This window comes from Chiloscyllium plagiosum, chromosome 4 (assembly GCF_004010195.1).
Source record: "Chiloscyllium plagiosum isolate BGI_BamShark_2017 chromosome 4, ASM401019v2, whole genome shotgun sequence".
Lineage (NCBI taxonomy): Eukaryota > Metazoa > Chordata > Chondrichthyes > Orectolobiformes > Hemiscylliidae > Chiloscyllium > Chiloscyllium plagiosum.
The window spans coordinates 99746527-99767658 of record NC_057713.1 but is presented as its reverse complement, the minus strand read 5'-3'; the positions used below and the strand labels follow the sequence as shown (position 1 = coordinate 99767658).

The 21132-nt window shown below is 40.7% G+C and overlaps 1 protein-coding gene across 1 annotated transcript in view; it reads left to right on the top strand.

The window, feature by feature from the left end:
• emc2 (ER membrane protein complex subunit 2) overlaps nt 1–21132 on the top strand; it is a 115498-nt gene that overhangs the window by 25227 nt on the left and 69139 nt on the right. Inside the window, exon 3 of the mRNA XM_043688741.1 lies at nt 17568–17632. Within this exon, the coding sequence (XP_043544676.1) occupies nt 17568–17632 (65 nt within the window). The remainder of the gene's footprint in view (nt 1–17567; nt 17633–21132) is intronic.

Genomic DNA, 21132 nt, shown 5'->3' with positions numbered 1-21132 from the left:
ATAGAAACTAGCTATTCAACACAATTGGACCATTCTTTTTATGGTTTATTTATGCTTTGTCTTTTCCACCCTCTTCATCTCACCTGATTAGTACATTTTCCCCACAAATATTTATTTAACTTCACCTTAACTGAATCTGTATTATTGGCCTCAATTACTCCATACATGCGCAAGCTCCAATCTCTTGGCATAAAGTGGAGTTTTCTGCATTCCCTGCTGGATTGATTCATGACTGTCTTATAATTCTAGCCCCTAGTTTTGACTATCCCACCAGTGGAAGCAATTTCACCACATCCTCCTCACTGGAAGGTGAAGTCTTCACTTAGATTACTGTTGTTTCAAAAATTGCCTGCTGAAAAGTTGGTGGATGAGACGATTGAGGAGTTTGCAAGAGGTGTGACGGCAAAGTCTCTCAACGTAATCTGTGGTGTACATTGACTTTTGTGTTTGTGATCTGTAGTCCTTTTGGCATCTTGCCTGCTTTCTTGCATCTCTGCAGAAACTTGATGTCTGTGTCAATATGCACGATCTTCTTGGAGGTCCTCTCCACTTTGAGCCGGCAGTTGGTGGTGTCAATGGTAGCCGCAATTCAGAGGTGCTGGGGGTGGACGAAGTCAGAAATGACAAAACATTGGGTTATAGCCCAACAGGTTTATTTGAAACCGCAAGCATTTGGAGCCCCTGCTCCGTCGGAAAGCTTGCGGTTTCAATAAACCTGTTGGGCTATAATCCGGTGTTGTGTTATCTTTGGCTTTAGTTTTTATTTTTCTTATTTTATGGAGATAAAGTACAGGCACATGAAAAAATGAGAGTTAGCTAAAGCATGAACTGTGAACTCATAAAAGGGTAAACACTGAGTTTCCAAATCCTTTTGTTTCAGTTATGACCCACAGGAAATCCCTGGAAGCGGAAATTCCTTTGCATAATTACATTACCTCATCATCTGAATCTTAATTTCAGACTTATAGTCTTTTATAGATGAAATAATTGTTTTTTAATGATTTTTATGTCTACATGAGCAAGCTAAACATCTGGAAGCCAATTTTCTTCTTGGGTTTGTGGGATGACGTTAGGTTAAAGCATTATAATTAAATTATACGAGGTAGCTGTACTCTCCCGAGGATAATAGCATAATTTTTGGTGCTGTATTACATTAGAGCATGGTCTATGTTATCCTACATATAGGGAAATTAATCTCTGAAAGGATGTGTTTGCATTGCATAAAATAACATATTTTACAGGTGTATACTTTGCAAGGAATGGCAGCTGCATTCAGCTTAGTACAGTAGTTTCAAACTTATCAAACTTTAAGCTAATGTTTGTGTTGTTTACTAGTTCCAGTAGGAAGCAAATGCACACAACTCATGTAAGCAACAACTCTTTCTATTTCATGAATTAAATGAGTCATAGAGATGTACAGCATGGAAACAGACCCTTCGGTCCAACCCATTCATGCCAACAGATATCCCAACCCAATCTAGTCCCACCTGCCAGCTCCCGGCCCATATCCCTCCAAACCCTTCCTATTCATATACCCATCCAAATGCCTCTTATATGTTGCAATTGTACCAACCTCCACCACATCCTCTGGCAGCTCATTCCATACAGATACCGCCCTCTGCGTGAAAACGTTGCCCCTTAGGTATCTTTTATATCTTTCCCCTCTCACCCTAAACCTATGCCCTCTAGTTGTGGACTCCCCAACCCCAGGGAAAAGACTTGGCCTATTTATCCTATCCATGCCCCTCATAATTTTGTAAATCTCTATAAGGTCGCCCCTCAGCCTTCGACGCTGCAGGGAAAACAGCCCTAGCCTGTTCAGCCTCTCCCTGTAGCTCAAATACTCCAACCCTGGCAACATCCTTGTAAATCTTTTCTGAACCCTTTCAAGTTTCACAACATCTTTCCGATAGGAAGGAGACCAGAATTGCACGCAATATTCCAACAGTGGCCTAACCAATGTCCTGTACAGCCGCAACATGATCTCCCAACTCCTGTACTCAATACTCTGACCAATAAAGGAAAGCATACCAAACACCTTCTTCACTATCCTATCTACCTGCGACTCCACTTTCAAGGAGCTATGAACCTGCACTCCAAGTCGCTTTGTTCAGCAACACTCCCTAGGACCTTACCATTAAGTGTATAAGTCCTGCTAAGATTTGCTTTCCCAAAATGCAGCACCTCGCATTTGTCTGAATTAAACTCCATCTGCTACTTCTTAGCCCATTGGCCCAGATCCTGTTGTAATCTGAGGTAACCCTCTTCGCTGTCCACTACACCTCCAATTTTGGTGTCATCTGCAAACTTACAAACTGTACCTCTTATGCTCACATCCAAATCATTTATGTAAATAACAAAAAGTAGAGGGCCCAGCACCGATCCATGTGGCACTCCACTGGTCACATGCCTCCAGTCTGAAAAACAACCCTCCACCACCACCCTCTGTCTTCTACCTTTGAGCCAGTTCTGTATCCAAATGGCTAGTTCTCCCCATATCCCATGAGATCTAACCTTGCTCATCAGTCTCCCATGGGGAACCCTGTTGAACGCCTTACTGAAGTCCATATAGATCACATCTACTGCTCTGCCCTCATCAATCTTCTTTGTTACTTCTTCAAAAAACTCAATCAAGTTTGTGAGACATGATTTCCCACGCACAAAGCCGTGTTGACTATCCCGAATTAGTCCTTGCCTTTCCAAATACATGTATATCCTGTCCCTCAAGGTTCCCTCCAACAACTTGCCCACCACCGAGGTCAGGCTCACCGGTCTATAGTTCCCTAGCTTGTCTTTACCACCCTTAAACAGTGGCACCATGTTTGCCAACTTCCAGTCTTCCGGCACCTCACCTGTGACTATCGATGATACAAATATCTCAGCAAGAGGTCCAGCAATGACTTCTCTGGCTTCCCACAGAGTTCTCGGGTACACCTGATCAGGTCCTGAGGGATTTATCCACTTTTAACCGTTTCAAGACATCCAGCACTTCCTCCTCTGTAATCTGGACATTTTACAAGATGTCACCATCTATTTTCCTTTGGATTCTCTTTAATTCTATTTGCCAAAGCTATCTCATGTCCCTGTTTTGCCCTCCTGATTTCCCTCTTAAGTATACTCCTACTTTGTTTATACTCTTCTAAGAATTCACTCGATGTTATGCTTCTTATTCACTGACATATGCTTCCTTCTTTTTCTTAACCAAACCCTCAATTTCTTTAGTTGAAAAATGTGGTGCTGGAAAAACACAGCAGGCCAGGCAGCATCCAAGGAGCAGGAGAATCGACGTTTCGGGGATAGTTGTGAACTTGATTAGTTTCTAGAATAGTCAACTGAGGTTACATGGTTGCTATTAGGTAGGCTAGCTTTTGTAAAAGGAAGTTCCTGATTTCCTGGCAGGTGGGACTAGATTGAGTTGGGATATCTGGTCGGCATGGACGGGTTGGACCGAAGGGTCTGTTTCCATGCTGTACATCTCTATGACTCTATGAATTCCTAAATTCCCTCCTTAAACTTCTTTCGCCTCCTTTAAGCCACTCCTTAAAAATCAAGCCTTTTTCCAAGTTTGTTGATATTTCTTGACATGAGCCTGTGCCCAGTTTATTTAACGTCCAAGTTGTGCCTTGGTGTAGTTTTCTACATTAGAAGCACATCAATGTTTAACTGTTGTAAATGTGGAACGGTTTGAGTGATTCATAGATGAAAAACTACAAATATAACACCCTTGTTCAAGGTTGGAAAGGTAGACTCAGCAATGATAGACCAATCAATTTAACTTTGGTATTGGGGAAACTTCTAGATACATTTACAATGGAATTAATAATTACAAAGGAAAATGTGGGTAAATTCGCAAGAATTAGCCTAGATTGTCTCAGACAAAAACTGTGTCTAACTAACTTGGTGTTTTTTGAACAAATAACAGGGAGAACAATCAGGGCAAGGTGAGAGATGTGGTACATTGTGGATATCCAAACGTCATTCAATACTGTACCATGAAGCAGATTTGTGAGGAAAATGACTTAGAATAAATGGCTCAGTAGTAACGCTGACACAAACAGGGCTGAGAAATAGGAAACAGATAGTAATGGTTAAAAGATGCTTTTTCGGATGGCAAAAGGTTTGCAGTGGAGTTCACCAGGGGTTAGTAATGGGACCCTCGATTTCCTTATAACTAAAAATGATCAGAGTTCAGGGAACAATTTCAAAGGATTGTAAAAGACACAAACCTGTACGATTTATAAACTGAGGTTGACAATGCAGAACTTCAAAAGGACATTGACAAGCTGATGGAGTGGCAGGTAGGTAGCAAGTGACGTTCAATGTGGAGAAGTAATATATGATAAACATTGATACAAACAACATGGAAGAACAGTATAAAAGTTACTGTCCTCAACGTGTTGCAAATGCAGATATCTTGTAAATCTGCATATTAAAGACAGTAGCCATAGAGTATTCTGGGCTTCAGTATTAAAAACACAGAGCCCAAGGTTATGAAGAACCTGGCTGTACCTCTGCTGCAGTACTGAGTGCAGACCTCGGTGCCACACTTTCGGAAGGATATCAATATATTAGAGAGAGTACAAAAGAGATTTAGGAGAATGATTCCAGAAATGAGAAATTTCAGTTAGAAAGATAGACTGGTGAAGATGGGATTGTTTTCCTTGGAGAGTTAAAAGCGAGATAGAAAGCTTCAAAATCAGTAGAGAGAAAATTGTTCTCACTGAGAACCAGAGGGCACAGCTTTCAAGTGTTTTGCAAAAGATGCAAACACAAGCTGAGAATAAACTTTTTCACACAGCAAGTAGCCCACTTTGGAAATATGATGTATCAGATTGAACTGAGGCATTCAAAAGAGGTGATATTTAAATAGAAGTAACATGCAAGGATATGTGAAAAGGAATTTGACACTCAGTTAATGTTCAGAGTACCACGCCAACATCAAGAGCTAAATGGACTCCTGCAGCATAATAATTCTGTGATTATAGTTAAGGAGAATGCTATGTAAACATTTTCCTTTCACAATAATGTCAAGGATTGTATTAACTCTTGTGTAAACATTTATAAACTGTCTTAGTAAATTTGGTTATACAGGTATTGGTGTGCCTTGGGTGCATCTCTAAGCCTTCATCTTCAATGACACAACCTACAGGCCATACAACACTCTCTAGAATTTTACACTTAAGTATGAATAAAAGTATTAGACAAAAACAAGAACAGAATCTATGGCTTGAGAGTGTTATGAAGTTGAAGGCGTGTACTGTACCTGTGAGAGAGTGAATGCTGTTCTGAACTGAGCAATTTCAAGCACCTGGGTAGATGACTAGATGGCAGTGTCACAGTATACTGAAAAGTTGAAAATATGTAACACTTGGCTGTGAAATTGATACCTGAGTTTTGGTTGCTGTTTTGAGAACAATTCAAATTTAACCAAGCAGTTTAAATTATGTGAAGAGTGTGGTGCTGGAAAAGCACAGCCAGTCAGGCAGCAGAAGAATCGATGTTTCGGGCATAAGTCCATTATCAGGAATGAACCTTCATGATGAAGGGCTTATGCCCTAAGCATCAATTCTCCTGCTCCTCAGATACTGCCTGACCGGCTGTGTTTTTCCAACATCCACTTGTTGATTCCTACCTCCAGCATCTGCAGTCCTCACTTTCTCCTAGTTTAAACAATGCCCCAGGATACTAAAACCCAATCAAGTTTCAATTTATTGTTGTGCCACCATCAAACCAATGAGACAATCCAATGTTGGGGATATAAAAAAATATAAAAATGCAGACAGTTTGAAAATTGCCGAGAGAGCAACTGCCATCGAGAGAGACCCAAGAGACTAGGAAACACCCTATATCAAAGGTACCTTTTCATATCGAGTCATAGAGATGTACAGCATCCAAACAGACCCTTCGGTCCAACCCGTCCATGCCGACCAGATATCCCAACCCAATCTAGCCCCACCTGCCAGCACTCGGCCCATATTCCTCCAAACCCTTCCTATTCATATACCCATCCAAATGCCTTTTAAATGTTGCAATTGTATCAGACTCCACCACTTCCTCTGGCAGCTCATTCGATACACGCACCACCCTCTACGTGAAAAAGTTGCCCCTCAGGTCTCTTCTATATCTTTCCCCCCCATCCTAAACCTATGCCCTCTACTTCTGGACTCCCCGACTCCAGGGAAAAGACTTTGCCTATTTACCCTATTCATGCCCCTCATAATTTTGTAAACCTCTATAATGTCACCCCTCAGCCTCCGACACTCCACGAAAAACAGCCTCAGCCTGTTCAGCCTCTCCCTATAGCTCAAATCCTCCAACCCTGGCAACATCCTTGTAAATTTTTTTCTGAACCCTTTCAAGTTTCACAACATCTTTCCAATCGGTAGGAAACCAGAAGTGCACGCAATATTCCAACAGTGGCCTAACCAATGTCCTGTAAGCCGCAACATGACCTCCCAATTCCTGTATTCAACACTCTGACCAAGAAAGGAAAGCATACCAAATGCCTTCTTTACTATCCTATCTACCTGCGACTTCACTTTCAAGGAGCTATGAACCTGCACTCCAAGGTCTCTTTGTTCAGCAACACTCTCTAGGACCTTACCATTAAGTGTATAAGTCCTGCGAAGATTTGCTTTCCCAAAATGCAGCACCTCACATCTATCCGAATTAAACTCCATCTGTCACTTCTCAGCCCATCTGATCAAGATCCTGTTGTAATCTGAGGTAACCCTCTTCGCTGTCCACTGCACCTCCAATTTTGATGTCATCTGCAAACTTACTAACTGTACCTCTTATGATAGCATCCAAATCATTTATGTAAATGATAAAAAGTTAGGACCCAGGTTGCTGAAGGTATGGTCAGTCATGATACTTGTATTAAAATGACCAGAAATGGAGGAAGCGGAGATATTGGAAGGTTATGGGACTAGAAGAGATATGGAGGGATGAGGTCATGAAGGGATTTGAAAACAGGGATGAGAATTTTAATATATACTAGCAATTTTTGACAAATTATTTCTACAAAACAATTAATGGAGTTTAATAATGACTATATATGACCGCAACAGTGTGAGGTATAAACTCTGTTTCCACAAAGTTTCTTTGGAATGATTTATAGTATTTGTAAAAAATATGAACTTTTCAATGTTTATGACTTTCAAAGCCCAGTCTTTGATTTAAAAAGGATTTTAAATTAATTAAATTAGTTAGGTTTCGGATGCACTGTTTCATTATTTTAACTGGAGAAAGTTAACATTTGCACTGTTGATGAGAGATTTTGTCAAGATGTAATGGTGCAATTAAGTAACAGCGAAACTGAAGTTTTATCCATTTCTTGGACTTCATAAAATGTGATGCAAGGCAGGTTCAAAAGAGCGCAAATATTTTTGTTTGCAGGAATATTATTTTCCATGTGCCATTGAACAGGCACTTAATTATCCCTGGGGAAATTGCATACAAATTGATTCACTAGCTCTTTCAATGGAGATATGTCACTCCCCTAATTGCTTCAGCTAGCACCTGTTCCCTCAGAGAACAGCAACGTCTGACTTACCATGGACAGCATCAAGAAAGATATGCTAGAATAGTTCGGATTGGTCAAAAGATGAACAGAATGTGAGCATAAGTTGATATTTTAAGAAAATGAAGGGCGTGGATTCATATCACACCATGGACAATTTTAAGCCGTCCAAATCTGCTTCACATCCAATCAAGTACTTTTGAAGTGTTGTCATTGTTATAATAGAGGTGATGTGGCAGCCAATTTTGCATGTTAAGGTCACAGACAGAAGTAGTTTGATTTGATTTAATTGGAAGTATTGGTCAGGACACCTGGGAGAACTCAACCTCCTGTTCTTCAAATAGTACAGTGGGATTCTTTATATTACCTGGGAGGGCAAACAGTGCTGTGGTTTGATGTCTCAACTTAAAAACCTGCACCTCTGATGTGTACCAATGCTCAGGAGAATCAGAATAGTTAATGTACTCATGTTTTTGGAGTGGGACTTGTAATTTAACCATTGAGTTAGAGTTTGCATCCACACACTGAATCCAGGCTGACTGCTAAGTTTGGGTTTTAATCATGGAACAATCTCAAATCTATTCAGTCTGATTGATAGGATGGGTGCTTGAAACGAGAGTTGGTTTCTAAATTGGTTGCGATGGGTTAGCAGGTTTTGTAAACTGCATACATTGTAAGTATTGTTTAAATTATCTAAACATGTGGTCATATATAATAACTTGCTGATAAGTTGCATGTGTTCACTAGTCAGTGTTATAAACGGCTTTTTTATATATACATTTATAGTATGTAAAAACAGTTAAATGTTGGGTGTGTGACCTTAGGTTAAACTAAATTATTTTCACGGTTACTATAATGAATAACAGTTCTGTACAACTATTGTGATTCTTCTGGCAAAAGGGCAAGATTCTTTCCTCTGATTTTATTGCTTTATGAAGTTACTTTGGCTGATGGCTAAGTAAGATTAATTAACATTGACATAAAATATTATATAGGAATTTCTTGTAAAGCTCCATCATTGCATAGATAGATGTCATGCAAGTCAAGCCAGTGGTAAGTTGATAGAAGTGTCACTGACATGAAACATAACTCAGTTTTTCTGTTCACTGAAGCTGCCCAGACCTGCTGAATATTTCCAGTACTTTTTATTTACTCCACTTTTAGTGCCCAGGATTAAATCAAATTGATAATGAATGTCTGTTGATGACAGTGTATTCGACATCAAGTTACCCTTTATTAACTAATGAATTGGAGGAAAGGCAGGTTTTAGCAACAGAATTGTAGCAATTAGTCTATTTTAGGGCAAAGTATATTTACTCAACAAATGGAGTCTCAAAAAAATGCACCAATATCACCTGATTCAATCAAGTTAATTTCTCCAGCACAATGTAATTAGTGGAGGATAGATGTGTGATGATATACACAATGTTCTACACAAAATAATCCAAGGCATTTGCAGTGATAAAGCCTCCAGGCGTAACTGGGATATTACTCAATCTATTTTGACCTAGACTCATTTGAATAGATCATATCAATTAGATGTAGAATTTAGAATAATCTGGCTCTTGTGACTGACTGAAGCTTGAAACGCGCACCATTTACTTGGGAATTGATAAACATGTCTACTGTCCATATTTTGTTTCTAACCCACATTCACGCACTTACAGTTGTTCTAAATTAGCAACGTTTCAACGTTTAAAATTCTCATTCTCAGGTTTGAATTCTTCCAAGGTCTCTTAACTTTCCATCACTGCAATCTACAGTGCACTCGTTCAGTTCCAGCCTATTATATATTTTCTCACCATTGATCATCATTGAGAGAGCAACAGCACAGTTGCAGTTTTTGGTGTCACCTGCTGAAGCCAGTACTGTTTTATTTGTTAAGTGTCAACCAGATTATTAACTTTGCTTTTGGTCTTAAAGCTGGTCTTAATCTTAAATCCAGACTGCTTCAAAATACCTGTCCAAGTTGTCGTGTCTCTTTCCTGGTGGCATTTTCAAACTGTAATTTCATAAATCTATTGTCATTGGATAAAATGCAGTTGCCATATGAACTTTTAACAGAGGTTTACATTTTAAATTTATCTTGCTGAAGGTCAGTCTTCACTAGATAAAGCCTTGATAATTATGATTTGTGCCCCTCTCAAAATATTGGGCTGAGTGAATCTGTTGGTATGGAACAGCTCCTAAATCTCTAAGGTTAATTTTAATCCTCATGATAAACTACAGATTTGTACAAATCCTTTCACAATTTTAGCACATCCCAAAGTGTTTTAAAGCAAATGAAGTACTTTTCAAACATAGTCACTGTAAGGATCACATAACATCAGACTATAGTCCAACATGTTTATTTGGAAGCACTAGCTTTCAGAGTGCTGCTCCTTCATCAGGTGGTTGTGGAGTATAGGATTGTAAGACACAGAATTTATAGCAAACATTTAGTGTGATGCAACTGAATTGATATATTTAAAAAGACCTGGATTGTTTGTTAAGTCTCTCATCTTTTAGAATGACCATGTTGGTTTCAGTTCTTTCATATGTAAATCCCAGAACTTTTTTAAAAAGTTGCATTCTCAAGTAAACTTTAACAATAGGTGCCATGTCGTCTCAGATAGTGTATTGAAGATGTGAGGTGCACTGTGTGAGGCTGTCCATGCCCCAGTGTTGAAACTAATTCTGTTTCTAAAAAAGGCATTTACAGAGTCTTGCATGGATTAATGCAGTTTTTGAGCAAAATAAAATGTAATTCTGCAAGTTCAAGTTCACCAAGTTCACCTACAAACTTATATATGTGTGTGTGCGCGCACGCGCGGGGTCGGAGTGTGTGTGTCTGTGACAGTATGTGTATGTGAGTGTAAAGTGGTATAAGTCTGTGAGAAGATGCATGTGTGGGTGAGAGTGTGGGGGTGCATGTATATGTGAGTGTATGAGAGAGAGTCTGTGAGTGTATGGGTCTGTAGTACTATGTGTGTGCGCGCGTGTATGAGAGGGAGTGTGTAGTGCATTGGGGTCACCTGAAGTGTACATGAACCCAAAGTCCTGGTTGAGGCCATCCTGATGGGTACTGAACTTGGCTATCAACCTCTGCTCAGCCGCTTTACATTGTTGCTCGTCCCGACGTCTGCATTGGAGGATGGTCACCCGAAGGTCTGAGGTCGAATGTCCCGGACCGCTGAAGTGTTCCCTGACTGGGAGGGAGCACTCTGTCTGTTGATTGTTGTGCAGTGTCCATTCATCCATTGTCATAGCATCTGCTTGGTCTTGCCAATGTACCATGTTAGCGGGTTTTGAGAAGATTTGTAGCTCGGGTTGAGCTTCTGGATGTAGGTTTGCTCGCTGAGCTGAAGGTTCATTTTCAGACATTTCATTACCACACTAGGTAACATCTTCAGAGAGCCTCCAGATGATGTACCATGCCTCAGAGCATCCTTGCCTGCAGCATATGAGAAAGATAACATTGGCCGAATCACATTAGTGCCTGCCATGTACATGGTGCGTAGTGTCCCCACATGTAATGTGGTATCCATGTCGGCACTCTGACATGTCTTGCAGTGTCTGCCATGACAGGTGTTGTCCCGAAGGCTGGGAAGTTTGTTGCGAAACAACTACCAAACCTCTGTTTGAGGTTTGGTAGTTGTTTAAAGGTGAGAAGTGGAGGGGTGGGTAAGATCTTGATGAGATGCTCATCCTCATTGAGAACGTGTTGTAGGCTGCGAAGAACATGGCATAGGTTTTTTGGCTCCCGGGAAGTACTGGACAATGAAGGGTACCCTATCAGTTGCAATCCGTATCTGTCTTCTGAGGAGGTCATTATGGTTTCTCACTGTGGCACGTCGGAACTGGTGGTCAATGAGTTGAGCATCGTACCCTGTTCTTAAGAGGGCATTATTGAGTACTTCCAAGAGCCTGTCATTTTCTCCTCATCCGAACAGATCCTGTGTATGCGTCGGGCTTGTCCGTAAGGGATGGCTGTTTTAATGTTTTGGGTGGAAGCTGGAGAAGTGTAGCATCGTGAGGTTATCCGTGGGTTTGCGGTAGCGTGAGGTGCAGAGGTGCCCGTACTTGATGGAGATGCATGTGTCCAAGAATGAGACAGATACTAGAGAGTAGTCTATGGTGAGGTGAAGTTCGTTGACACCACTTTCAGTTGTTTCAGTGACTCCTCGCCATGCGTCCAGAGGAAGAAAATATCATCAATATATCTGGTGTATAGTGTTGGCTGCATTGAGAAGTCTTGTTTGAGCTTGTGCATGAAAATGTTGGCATATTGGGGTGCAAATTTGGTCCCCATGGCTGTTCAGTGCTTCATGATGAAGAACTGCTTGTCAAAGGTGAAGGCATTGTGGTTGAGGATAAAGCGGATGAGTTGTAGGATTTTGGAGATTGGCATTTGCTAGTGTTGAGTACATGGGCTATGCCTCAATGCCCTCATCATGGAGGATGCTGGTTGGAGTGCTGAAACATCCATTGTGACGAGGAATGTTCCTGGTTCGACTGGTCCGCGGGGCTGAGTTTCTCTAAGAAATCTGTAGTGTTGTACAGAAGGTGGGGGTCTCCTGTACAATGGGTTTCAAGATGCCTTCGACATAGCCAGAGAGATTCTCACACAGGGATCCATTGCCTGACATGATGGGACGTCCTGGTGGCTTGGCTTTGTGTATCTTCGGAAGGCAGTAGAAGTCGCCTAAGTGAGAAGCATGTGGGGTGAGGGTGTGTAGGAAACTCTGAAGGACTGGATCCAAATCCTGATCAATGTGTTTAGTTCACGGGTGTGCTGTTTGGTTTGATCGGCTGGTAGTTGCCTCTGTTGCTCCTGGTTGTTCAGTTGTTGGTACACTTTCTTGCAGTAATCTGTTCTATTCTGAATGACTATGGCACCTCCTTTATCTGCTGGTTTGATGACAATGTTGCAATTGTTTTGAGAGCATGGATGGTCTTGCATTGTGATCGGTTGATGTTTTGCTCTACCTTGTGGATGGGGCTGATGAATCTGGCATTTATATATTTCCTTATGGTTTGAGCATGCATGTCAAGCCTCGGGCAGTGACCCTCCAGTGGGGTCCAAGTTGACTCCTCCTTTGGTCACCCATCTACGGATCCCTGTGATGACTGGTCCGGCTCCTCAGTGGGCTCATTGGGATCACTGCTGGCATCTTGAAAGAATTCCTGGAGTCTCATTCGTCTGATGAATTCCTCCATGTTTGCTGCATTTGGTGGTGGGGCAGAAATTGAGACCCCAGCTAAGAACTTCAATCTCTTCGGGTTGAAGGGTGTGGTCCAATAAGTTGACGATCGACTTCCCCGTGGTGATAACGTTTTCCACTGTGGTGCTTGGGCGGCCTTGGCTACTGCTGGTGGTGATGCCAAGTTTCTTGTTCTTGTGCATGTATGTGGTGTAGTTTTGTCACCTTGCCTGTTTGGTAATGTCCCATAATTGTACTGTTGCATCCTAAGTGTGGACTCCATCTTAATTTAAAGGTTATGGTGCCTGCTTTAGAGTTGGTGCATGAAATGATTGAGGATTTTGCGAGAGGTGCGGCAAAATCTCTCCATGTAATCTGTGTTGTAAGTCTGTAATCTTTTTGGGATCTTTCCTGCATTTCTGTGGAAACTTGACATCTGTGTCGATATATGTGATCTTCTCGGAGATCCTCTCCACTTTGAGCTGGCAGTTAGTGATGTTGATGGTAGTCATGATTTGGAGGTGCCGGTGTTGGACTGGGGTGTACAAAGTTAAAAATTACACAACACCAGGTTGTAATCCAACAGGTTTACTTGTCTTACGGTCTTATACTCCACAACCACCTGATGAAGGAGCAGTGCTCCGAAAGCTAGTGCTTCTAAATAAACCTGTTGGACTATAACCCTGGTGTTGTGTGATTTTTAAGGAGAAAGTGAGGGCTGCAGATGCTGGAGATCAGAGCTGAAAATGTGTTGCTGTAAAAGCGCAGCAGGTCAGGCAGCATCCAAGGAGCAGGAGAATCGACGTTTCGGGCATAAGCCCTTCTTCAGGATTTGTGTGATTTTTAACCCTTCAGATGTGTTTCATTGGGCCTAAGACACATTTGGACACCTGAGTTCCTGAAAGTTGCTGTATAAGTACAAGGTTGTTTCCTTGAATTCTTTGCTCGGTTAATTGCTTCTTTGATTAATAGGCACTTGGAAGTTTTTCACTTGTTCATGTAATGTTTACAACAATGTTTCCAGGCCTCATCTGTCACAATTGATTGTCACTATCCATTGTTTAACTTAATATATTTTAATTCTTTACATGAAATATTGAGAACATAAGCAGGGATGATATTGTCAGTGCAAGGTGGTAATTTACTCTCTTGTATTGTGAAGATTTCCATAACCATTTGAGAATACCTTTCAATGGTTTATGATGTCCTCTGAATTCCCAGGGCAAAGCCTTATCACTCACTCACTCACTCACCATCTGTAACTCTGTTCCTAGTGTACTTAAGAAATAATGAGCAAGTGGCTGCCCATTTCTGGAGAATTGATGATAAACAGATCAGCCTGAAGGATGAACCTGCCAGCTGAGACTTTCCACTCTCAGAGCCATGACCTTGTCTTTTCAGTATTCTTCAATAATTATTGACTGCTATCAACTGTAGCAGAAATTTTACCTTTCTTCGCATGCATTGAGTCAGTTGACATTCCATCATCTGTTAATCTGTCTCAGCAGAATATCTTCAACCAGCCTTAAACTGCAAGTCTTATGTGGAATCCATAGCAACAGCTGAAATACTTAGTCATATCCTCCCTCACTCTCTACATCCCTCAATTTTCTCAGGCACACTGCAGTCAAGCCAAGAGTCCTGAAAAGTTACTGTTGTGTACGGTGTCGAGAGTATTTTTTGTAAAATTCATTAACGGTTTGAGGGCCTCATTGGCTAGGCCAGATTTATTTCCCATCCCAGAGGGATTGCTGGATGTATGGAATCAGATATAATCCAGACCAGAGAAGAATGGCAGTTCCTTCCCTCAAGGACATTAATGAACAGATGAGTTTTTCTGACAATCGATAATGATTTCAAGATCATCATTAGAATCTTAATTCAACTTTTTTATTGAATTCAAATACCACCATCTGCCATAGCAGAATTCGAACCCAGTTCCCTGGAACCTTTCCTGGGCCTATGGATTAATAGTCTAACAATAATACCACTAGTCTATTGCTTCCTCATTAGGCAGTGGAGTTTATTAAGTGCCACCCAACGTGATAATGTCCTAAGAACTTGGGTGAGGAAAACAGCTTTGTATTTTAAAGAAAGTATCCTCCTAATCCTAGGAGCTATCATCCCAATATAATTTGTACCTGATCTCTATCATGTGATAAACTCCTTCTTGTTTAAGAGTAGAGCTTCTTCTCATTAATATACATAATGGTTTTCCTTTGCTACAACAGGCAAAGGACAAAGCAGAACCTATAGTTCTCAACCCAAAAGAAGGATGGTGTCAGCAAATTTATTTTGTGTTGTATGAACACTTAAGTCATCATAGTGAGCAATGGTGAGCATAAGTATGAATTCGAAGCAGGGATCGGTCACTAGTCCCTAGAATCCTGCTCCATCGTATAATAAGGTCATCAGAGATTTGCTAGTATTTTGATTTCCACATTTCACATTCCAATCGACGTCAACAGTCTTTGATTCCATAGCCTAACAGGAATTTATCCCACTTAAAGGTATTCAGTGACCTCACCCTCCCATTGTATTGCTCTCTCTTCACCGGCAGGTCAGTCTCCTATTCTGCCCGCTGTTGCTGTCTGCCTCTGTGTCCCTCACATTTCCCTCTCCCCACATCTAATTGCTTCTATTTTGGCTCCTATTCTGTTAGTTGTGAAATACCCTGCTTTTATATTTTTTTCCTCCAGCTCCCATGTTGTGTGTGTGCAGGTGTGAGAAACAGTGGAAGACACAAAGTGTACAAATCTTTATTTAATTTCCACCACCAGGAAGAAAGGAAACACCCAAGTGGCCAGTGACAAGCAGTGCCCTTCACATCAAAGGGCAATGCTGAGTGATCAAAACAGTGAAAGGGAGGGCAGGGATTAAATCAAAGTAGAGCTGGAGGGAGAAATGATACACTCCACTCCCTGCGGCGCCCACCTCTCCCTGAACAACTCCAGGGTGTTAGTGGACACCGCGTGCTCCTTCTCCAGAGACACCCGGGCCAAAACGTAATCACGGAAGAGGGGCAGGCAGTTGGCCCTAATGACCCCCTCCATGGTCCGCTGCCTGGACCTGTTTATGGCCAATTTGGCAAATATCCTGCCTTTATTGTGATAAATGACTAGCCGTACAAAAAAAATTAATTAATTGTCTGATCATGATTGTCAATCAGAATTACAAATTGAGGACCCCTGAGTTAAGAACACTTGAGATTAGATTAAAAAGCTAGCTTCCTTTAAATGATACTTATTTCATCACTAAAACCAATTTTGTAATAATCAGTTACTTGTGTTTCAGTGAGAATAAAATTTAAGTAATTTTTTTCAAATATTCATGTTTAACTTATGTTTAAAAAACATTTGCCTGATTTCTTTATCTAATTAATTATGTTGTGTCATCTGGTGTTTCCTAACACTTGTGATTTTGTTCATAGTGTATTTAACTATATTCCACAAGTAGATTATATGCCTATTCTGTATGTGTGATGATTGTGAAATGAAGTCCAGATTCCAGGAGAAGGCATGCAGCTCTCGGCATGAATGTTCAAACCACACTTTGATGTTGCATCTGTAAGTGATGTTGGCAATGTTGGTTGAATATGAGAGTAGCAGGTTAATTGACAAACAAAACTAAAAGTCTTGGGGTCCTGGTGCACTCAATTAGATTCCCTATTATTGTTAATTACAAACATTATGTGTTTTAAAGTAACCCTTTTCATCTGTTTTCTGTCTGCCTCTGAGATTAGGGACTAAAAGTGGGCAGTGAGCACATTTTATTCTTGGCTGTAGAGCACATGGGTTACACAACAGGAAAGGAGGATTGTCAACTTGTGAATTGGTTACAGTGATCCAGTGTGTCTCAGCATACAAGATTTTTTTTCATAATCCGCACCCTCGTCTCTAAGGTCCGGCTTTTTCTAAGAATTTATTGTCTTCAATTTGTTTTAAGTATTGAACCAGTAAGTCGACTTGACACGACATAGAGAAACTGTGGTGAATGCTGTTTCCCTTTTCACTCTGCAAATACTGCAGTCTTTACAAGACTAACAATGTAAAGCAGCTTCCACCGCCTCTGGTGTAAACAATGGTTCCACAGTAACCACAGAATTTGAGTGAAGTTTATGCACTGTGCTCTCAGCAAAGGTAGTGCTCTGATATCATTACTAATATGGCAATTATTCCTAGGTGATGGTTGAACAAAGACCCACTGTCATGATAAAATCTTATTGTGGAGCACCCTTGTTTTCTACTCTGTTACATTAACTCTTCTCTGCACAGTAGCAGTCTTGTTTGATCTGTGGCCACTGTTAAATTGTCTTCTTAAATTTTAGAAATATTGTGCTTTTAAGACATTTGCTGAAGATTAGACCTGAAAAATACTTCAAAGGAGAAGTAATAGTTTTAGCTGTTCCAACATGGAGCAAAAAATAATTATGTTTCTGCACTCATGAATTGTCTGGCAAGTATTTTGCGACACACAGTCACCCCCAGATGTTGTTTAAATGAATCGTCATATCTGGCCTGCCTTTCTTCCTTTCTCATTTTTCTGAATTTCCTCTTTCTCTCACTTCATATATTTTTCTTTTTTCTCTCTTGCTTTCTCCTTTCCCATTCTCTCTTCTGATGTTTCTCTTCCTTCCTCCGTCCTTCCTCATCCTCCTTCCCTCCTTCTCTCCTGACCATCCACTCACCCTCCCCCCTTTCCATTTCCTCCCCCCCTTCCATTTCCTCCCCTTTCATTGTATGGTTTTACACAGATAATAAATTACTTTTTTTTACTTTAAAATGTGATTTCATTGAGAAGATACAACATTTTAATTGCTGTCATAATTTTTTTCTCCTTCTTTCAATTTCTGTTGCATTTAGTTTGGATAATTTACGAACAAGTGATGATTGCTGCCCTTGACTGCAGCCGTGATGACTTGGCAATGGTAGGTAATTATAACAGATACATTTTTATAGTTTCTTACATTGTTTTAGCTGTGAATTTAACATGCATACTGTCATTAAATTCATTGAAATGCATCTTGCTTAAGAATTGAAGAAAATGCTTCGATTCGTACAATCAATAATGTTTTCCCACTATTTCGTGCCTAGCCAAATTATGACGAAGTATTTTAGAGATATAATTCAGTACAAAATAGGTCTGAATAGACCACCTGCAAAGGATTTTCAGCATCTTCTGCATATATTTCAGATTTCTAGCATAGACAATATTTTGTTTTAGAATAAAGCATACTGGAATAAAGAATCTGAAGTTTAAAGTTATCCGTAGTCCGAAATTGACTGAAGTGATATAAAATTGTGGGCTTTTCCAGAAAGAAGCCACACAGTTCCTTTAAAGATAGTGTTGTATTCACTGTCCTTTGTTGATTTGGTGCTTCTGCTTTCCCCCAGGTTACTGTATTCATGCAGTTTCATTGGTCATATCCAAGCTATAGCCAGTCAGACATGCCTAAGAGTGAACCTAGTACTTGTTTAATTCCTCCTACTCGCCTTCCTTCCTAATTGGTCTGTACTGTCTGAGATACCGTCTGTATCTCAGTAATCTGACAGCTCAGCAGAATGGGGAGAAAGTGAGGTCTGCAGACGCTGGAGATCAAAGCTGAAACTTTATTGCTGGAACAGCACAGCAGGTCAGGCAGCATCTAGGGAACAGAAGATTCGACGTTTCGGGCACATGCCCTTCTTCAGGAAGCTCAGCAGAATGTCAGGTTTCAAGTACTAGCCCACCCATTGACACACTACTGTGTTTGACTGCTTTAACCATATGAGCATTTTGTAAACTTGTACTCATCCGATGATTCTAATCCATATCTTAATCGCCAAGAGAACCAATTTCAACTTGAATTAATATCATCCATCTTTGTCCTACCTTATTCCATTTCCTGTTCAAATCCTCATCTATACATGCAGACTTCGCTGTTCAGATACAACATCTGACCATCTGCTATAATGAGCAAGTAATTTTTCTTGTGCTGTTGATTGAGGGATACTGGTTAGAACTCTCCTGCTTCCTTCAAATGTGCTCTGGGCAGTAGATTAGACCTTAGGTTAATTTCTTATCCAAAAGACGAGTCAGTCGATACTACAGCATTTGGTCAGGGCTACAGTGGAGTGTCAGTCTTGATTTTTGTGTTCAAGCCCCAGGGTAAGAATTGAACCCACCATTTTGTGATTCAGAGCATACATGCTACCACTTGATCAGAACCTGCAAGCAATTAAGTGCGCTGTTTCTGCTGATTCCTTTTCGAGTCATAGAGTTGTACAGTATGGAAACAGACCCTTCGGTCCAACCCCTCCATGCCGACCAGATATCCCAACCCAATCTAGTCCCACCTGCCAGCACCCGGCCAATATCCCTCCAAACCCTTCCTATTCATATACCCATCCAAATGCCTTTTAAATGTTGCAATTGTACCAGCCTCCACCACTTCCTCGGGCAGCTCATTCCATACTCGTCTTCTATCAGCATCTTTAAAGTGCTCCATGTTTTTGTCCAAATCTTCTTCCACCTTTGTCACCACCTCCTCCAGATCTCCACAATCACTGCACTCTTCCAAATCTGTCCTCTTGAGCTTTCTGGTATCTTTTACTCTTTGGTTGCTGTGCCTTCAACTGTCTGGGCTCCAAGTGCTTGAACTACTTCAACCCCTCCCCTTTTTTTATCCTTCTGTGTGGCCATGCTTAAAATTACCTCTTTGACAAACCTAATATCTCCGGCATTGATTTGATCATAAATTTTGTTCGATATTCCTGTGATGCACTGTGTGGCATTGTACTGCATTAGGGGTACCATATAAATGAGAGTTATTGTTGTATAGCTATGCACTTCGCTTTATTTTGCAGGAGATCATTTTTCATGATCTGAGATAGCTTGAATAAATATGGATCAAATTAAGATTGAAACTCATCTTTTGTGATATATTGTAAATGAGTCATTTCAGTGAAGTGCACAAGTCAGTCTGATGATTTTAGTTATGAATTTCAGCACAGCTGGCTGGACATGTGAAGTCCACTGAATATCAATTGGTTGTTATCAGTCTGAATTGCATTTTGAAAAAAAAACTATGATCAGGAGACCCAGGATCAAGTCCCACTTGGATTCATGGAGGTATAAAGCACTGACCGAGACCCTTTAGTGCAACCTGTCCGTACTGACCGTGCTAGCCTAAACTGATCTAGTCTCATTGGCCAGCATTTGGCCCATATACCTCTAACCCCTTAGTATTCATGTATCCCCACACAGATGCTTTTTAAGTGTTGTAATTATACCTGCCTCCAGCACCTCTTCTGGCAGCTCGTTCCATTCAAGCATCACTCTGTGGAAAAAGTTGCCTGTCAGGTGCCTTTTAAATCTTTCCCCACTCACTTTAAACCAATACCCACTAGTTTTGAACTCCCATATCCTAGGAAAAAGACCTTGGCTGTTCACCCTATCCATGCCTGTAATGATTTTATAAATCTTTGAAAGGTCACCCTTCAAACTTTTCTTCTCCAGGGAAAATCGCCTAAGCCTATTCAGCCTTTCCCGAGAACTCAAACCCTCCAAATTCCGGCCATGTCCTTATCAATCTTTTCTGAACTCTTTCAGTTTAACAACATCCTTCCTGTAGCAGGGAGACGAGATTGAATGCTGTATTCTAAAAGTGGCCTCATCAATGTCGTGTGCAGCTTGTGCCAGAGGTACAAATTTAAACCAGAGCCCATCCAATTTCTTTTCCAAGTCATTCATCATCTCCACTTATTCCTAGATTGTGAGATCCAGAACTATACTATTTGCTGCCTTAAAAAAAAATCATCCTGATGGTTCCCCCCTCAGAATTTATGCTTGAATTCTTGAATTTGCACGCCTGGTTGTTGTATCATCAGCTAAAGTTTTCTTTTTCCCTCCTATTCAGCAGAACATTTTGGAGCGTACCTAGTTTTTACCTAAAACGGAATGGAAATTCGCAAACTCATCACTAACAGTGTTAACTGACCAGAGCTCCAAATCTAGTCCGAGTGGTCAATTTCTAAGAGTTTTAATTAATAAAAATAAATAAAACACCCAACATGGTTCTTTTGTGATTGTGCCAAAACTAGTGGCACAGACCTCAACACAGCTTTGCAGGAGATGGGCATGCTCACGCTCATTCATTCCTTGGATTTAGGTAATAAATAAGAGCAATTTTAAATTGGAAGTGAACAGTGTTTGCCAAGTGGTTCTGATTTGCAACATACTTGCAGTGCATAATGTTCTATCCATTATGTACTCTGAAATGGATCAGTATTAAAATGCTACCTTGTTACACTGCTTCAAGTTTAACAAGAAGCACCTGGACATTTTAATACTAAATGTCAAGTCAAAAAAGCACTGAGAAGAAAATTCCCTTTGCTTGGATCAGGTTGTTTTAACAGATGGAAGTTTGCGTTCCCCTATTCAAAACAG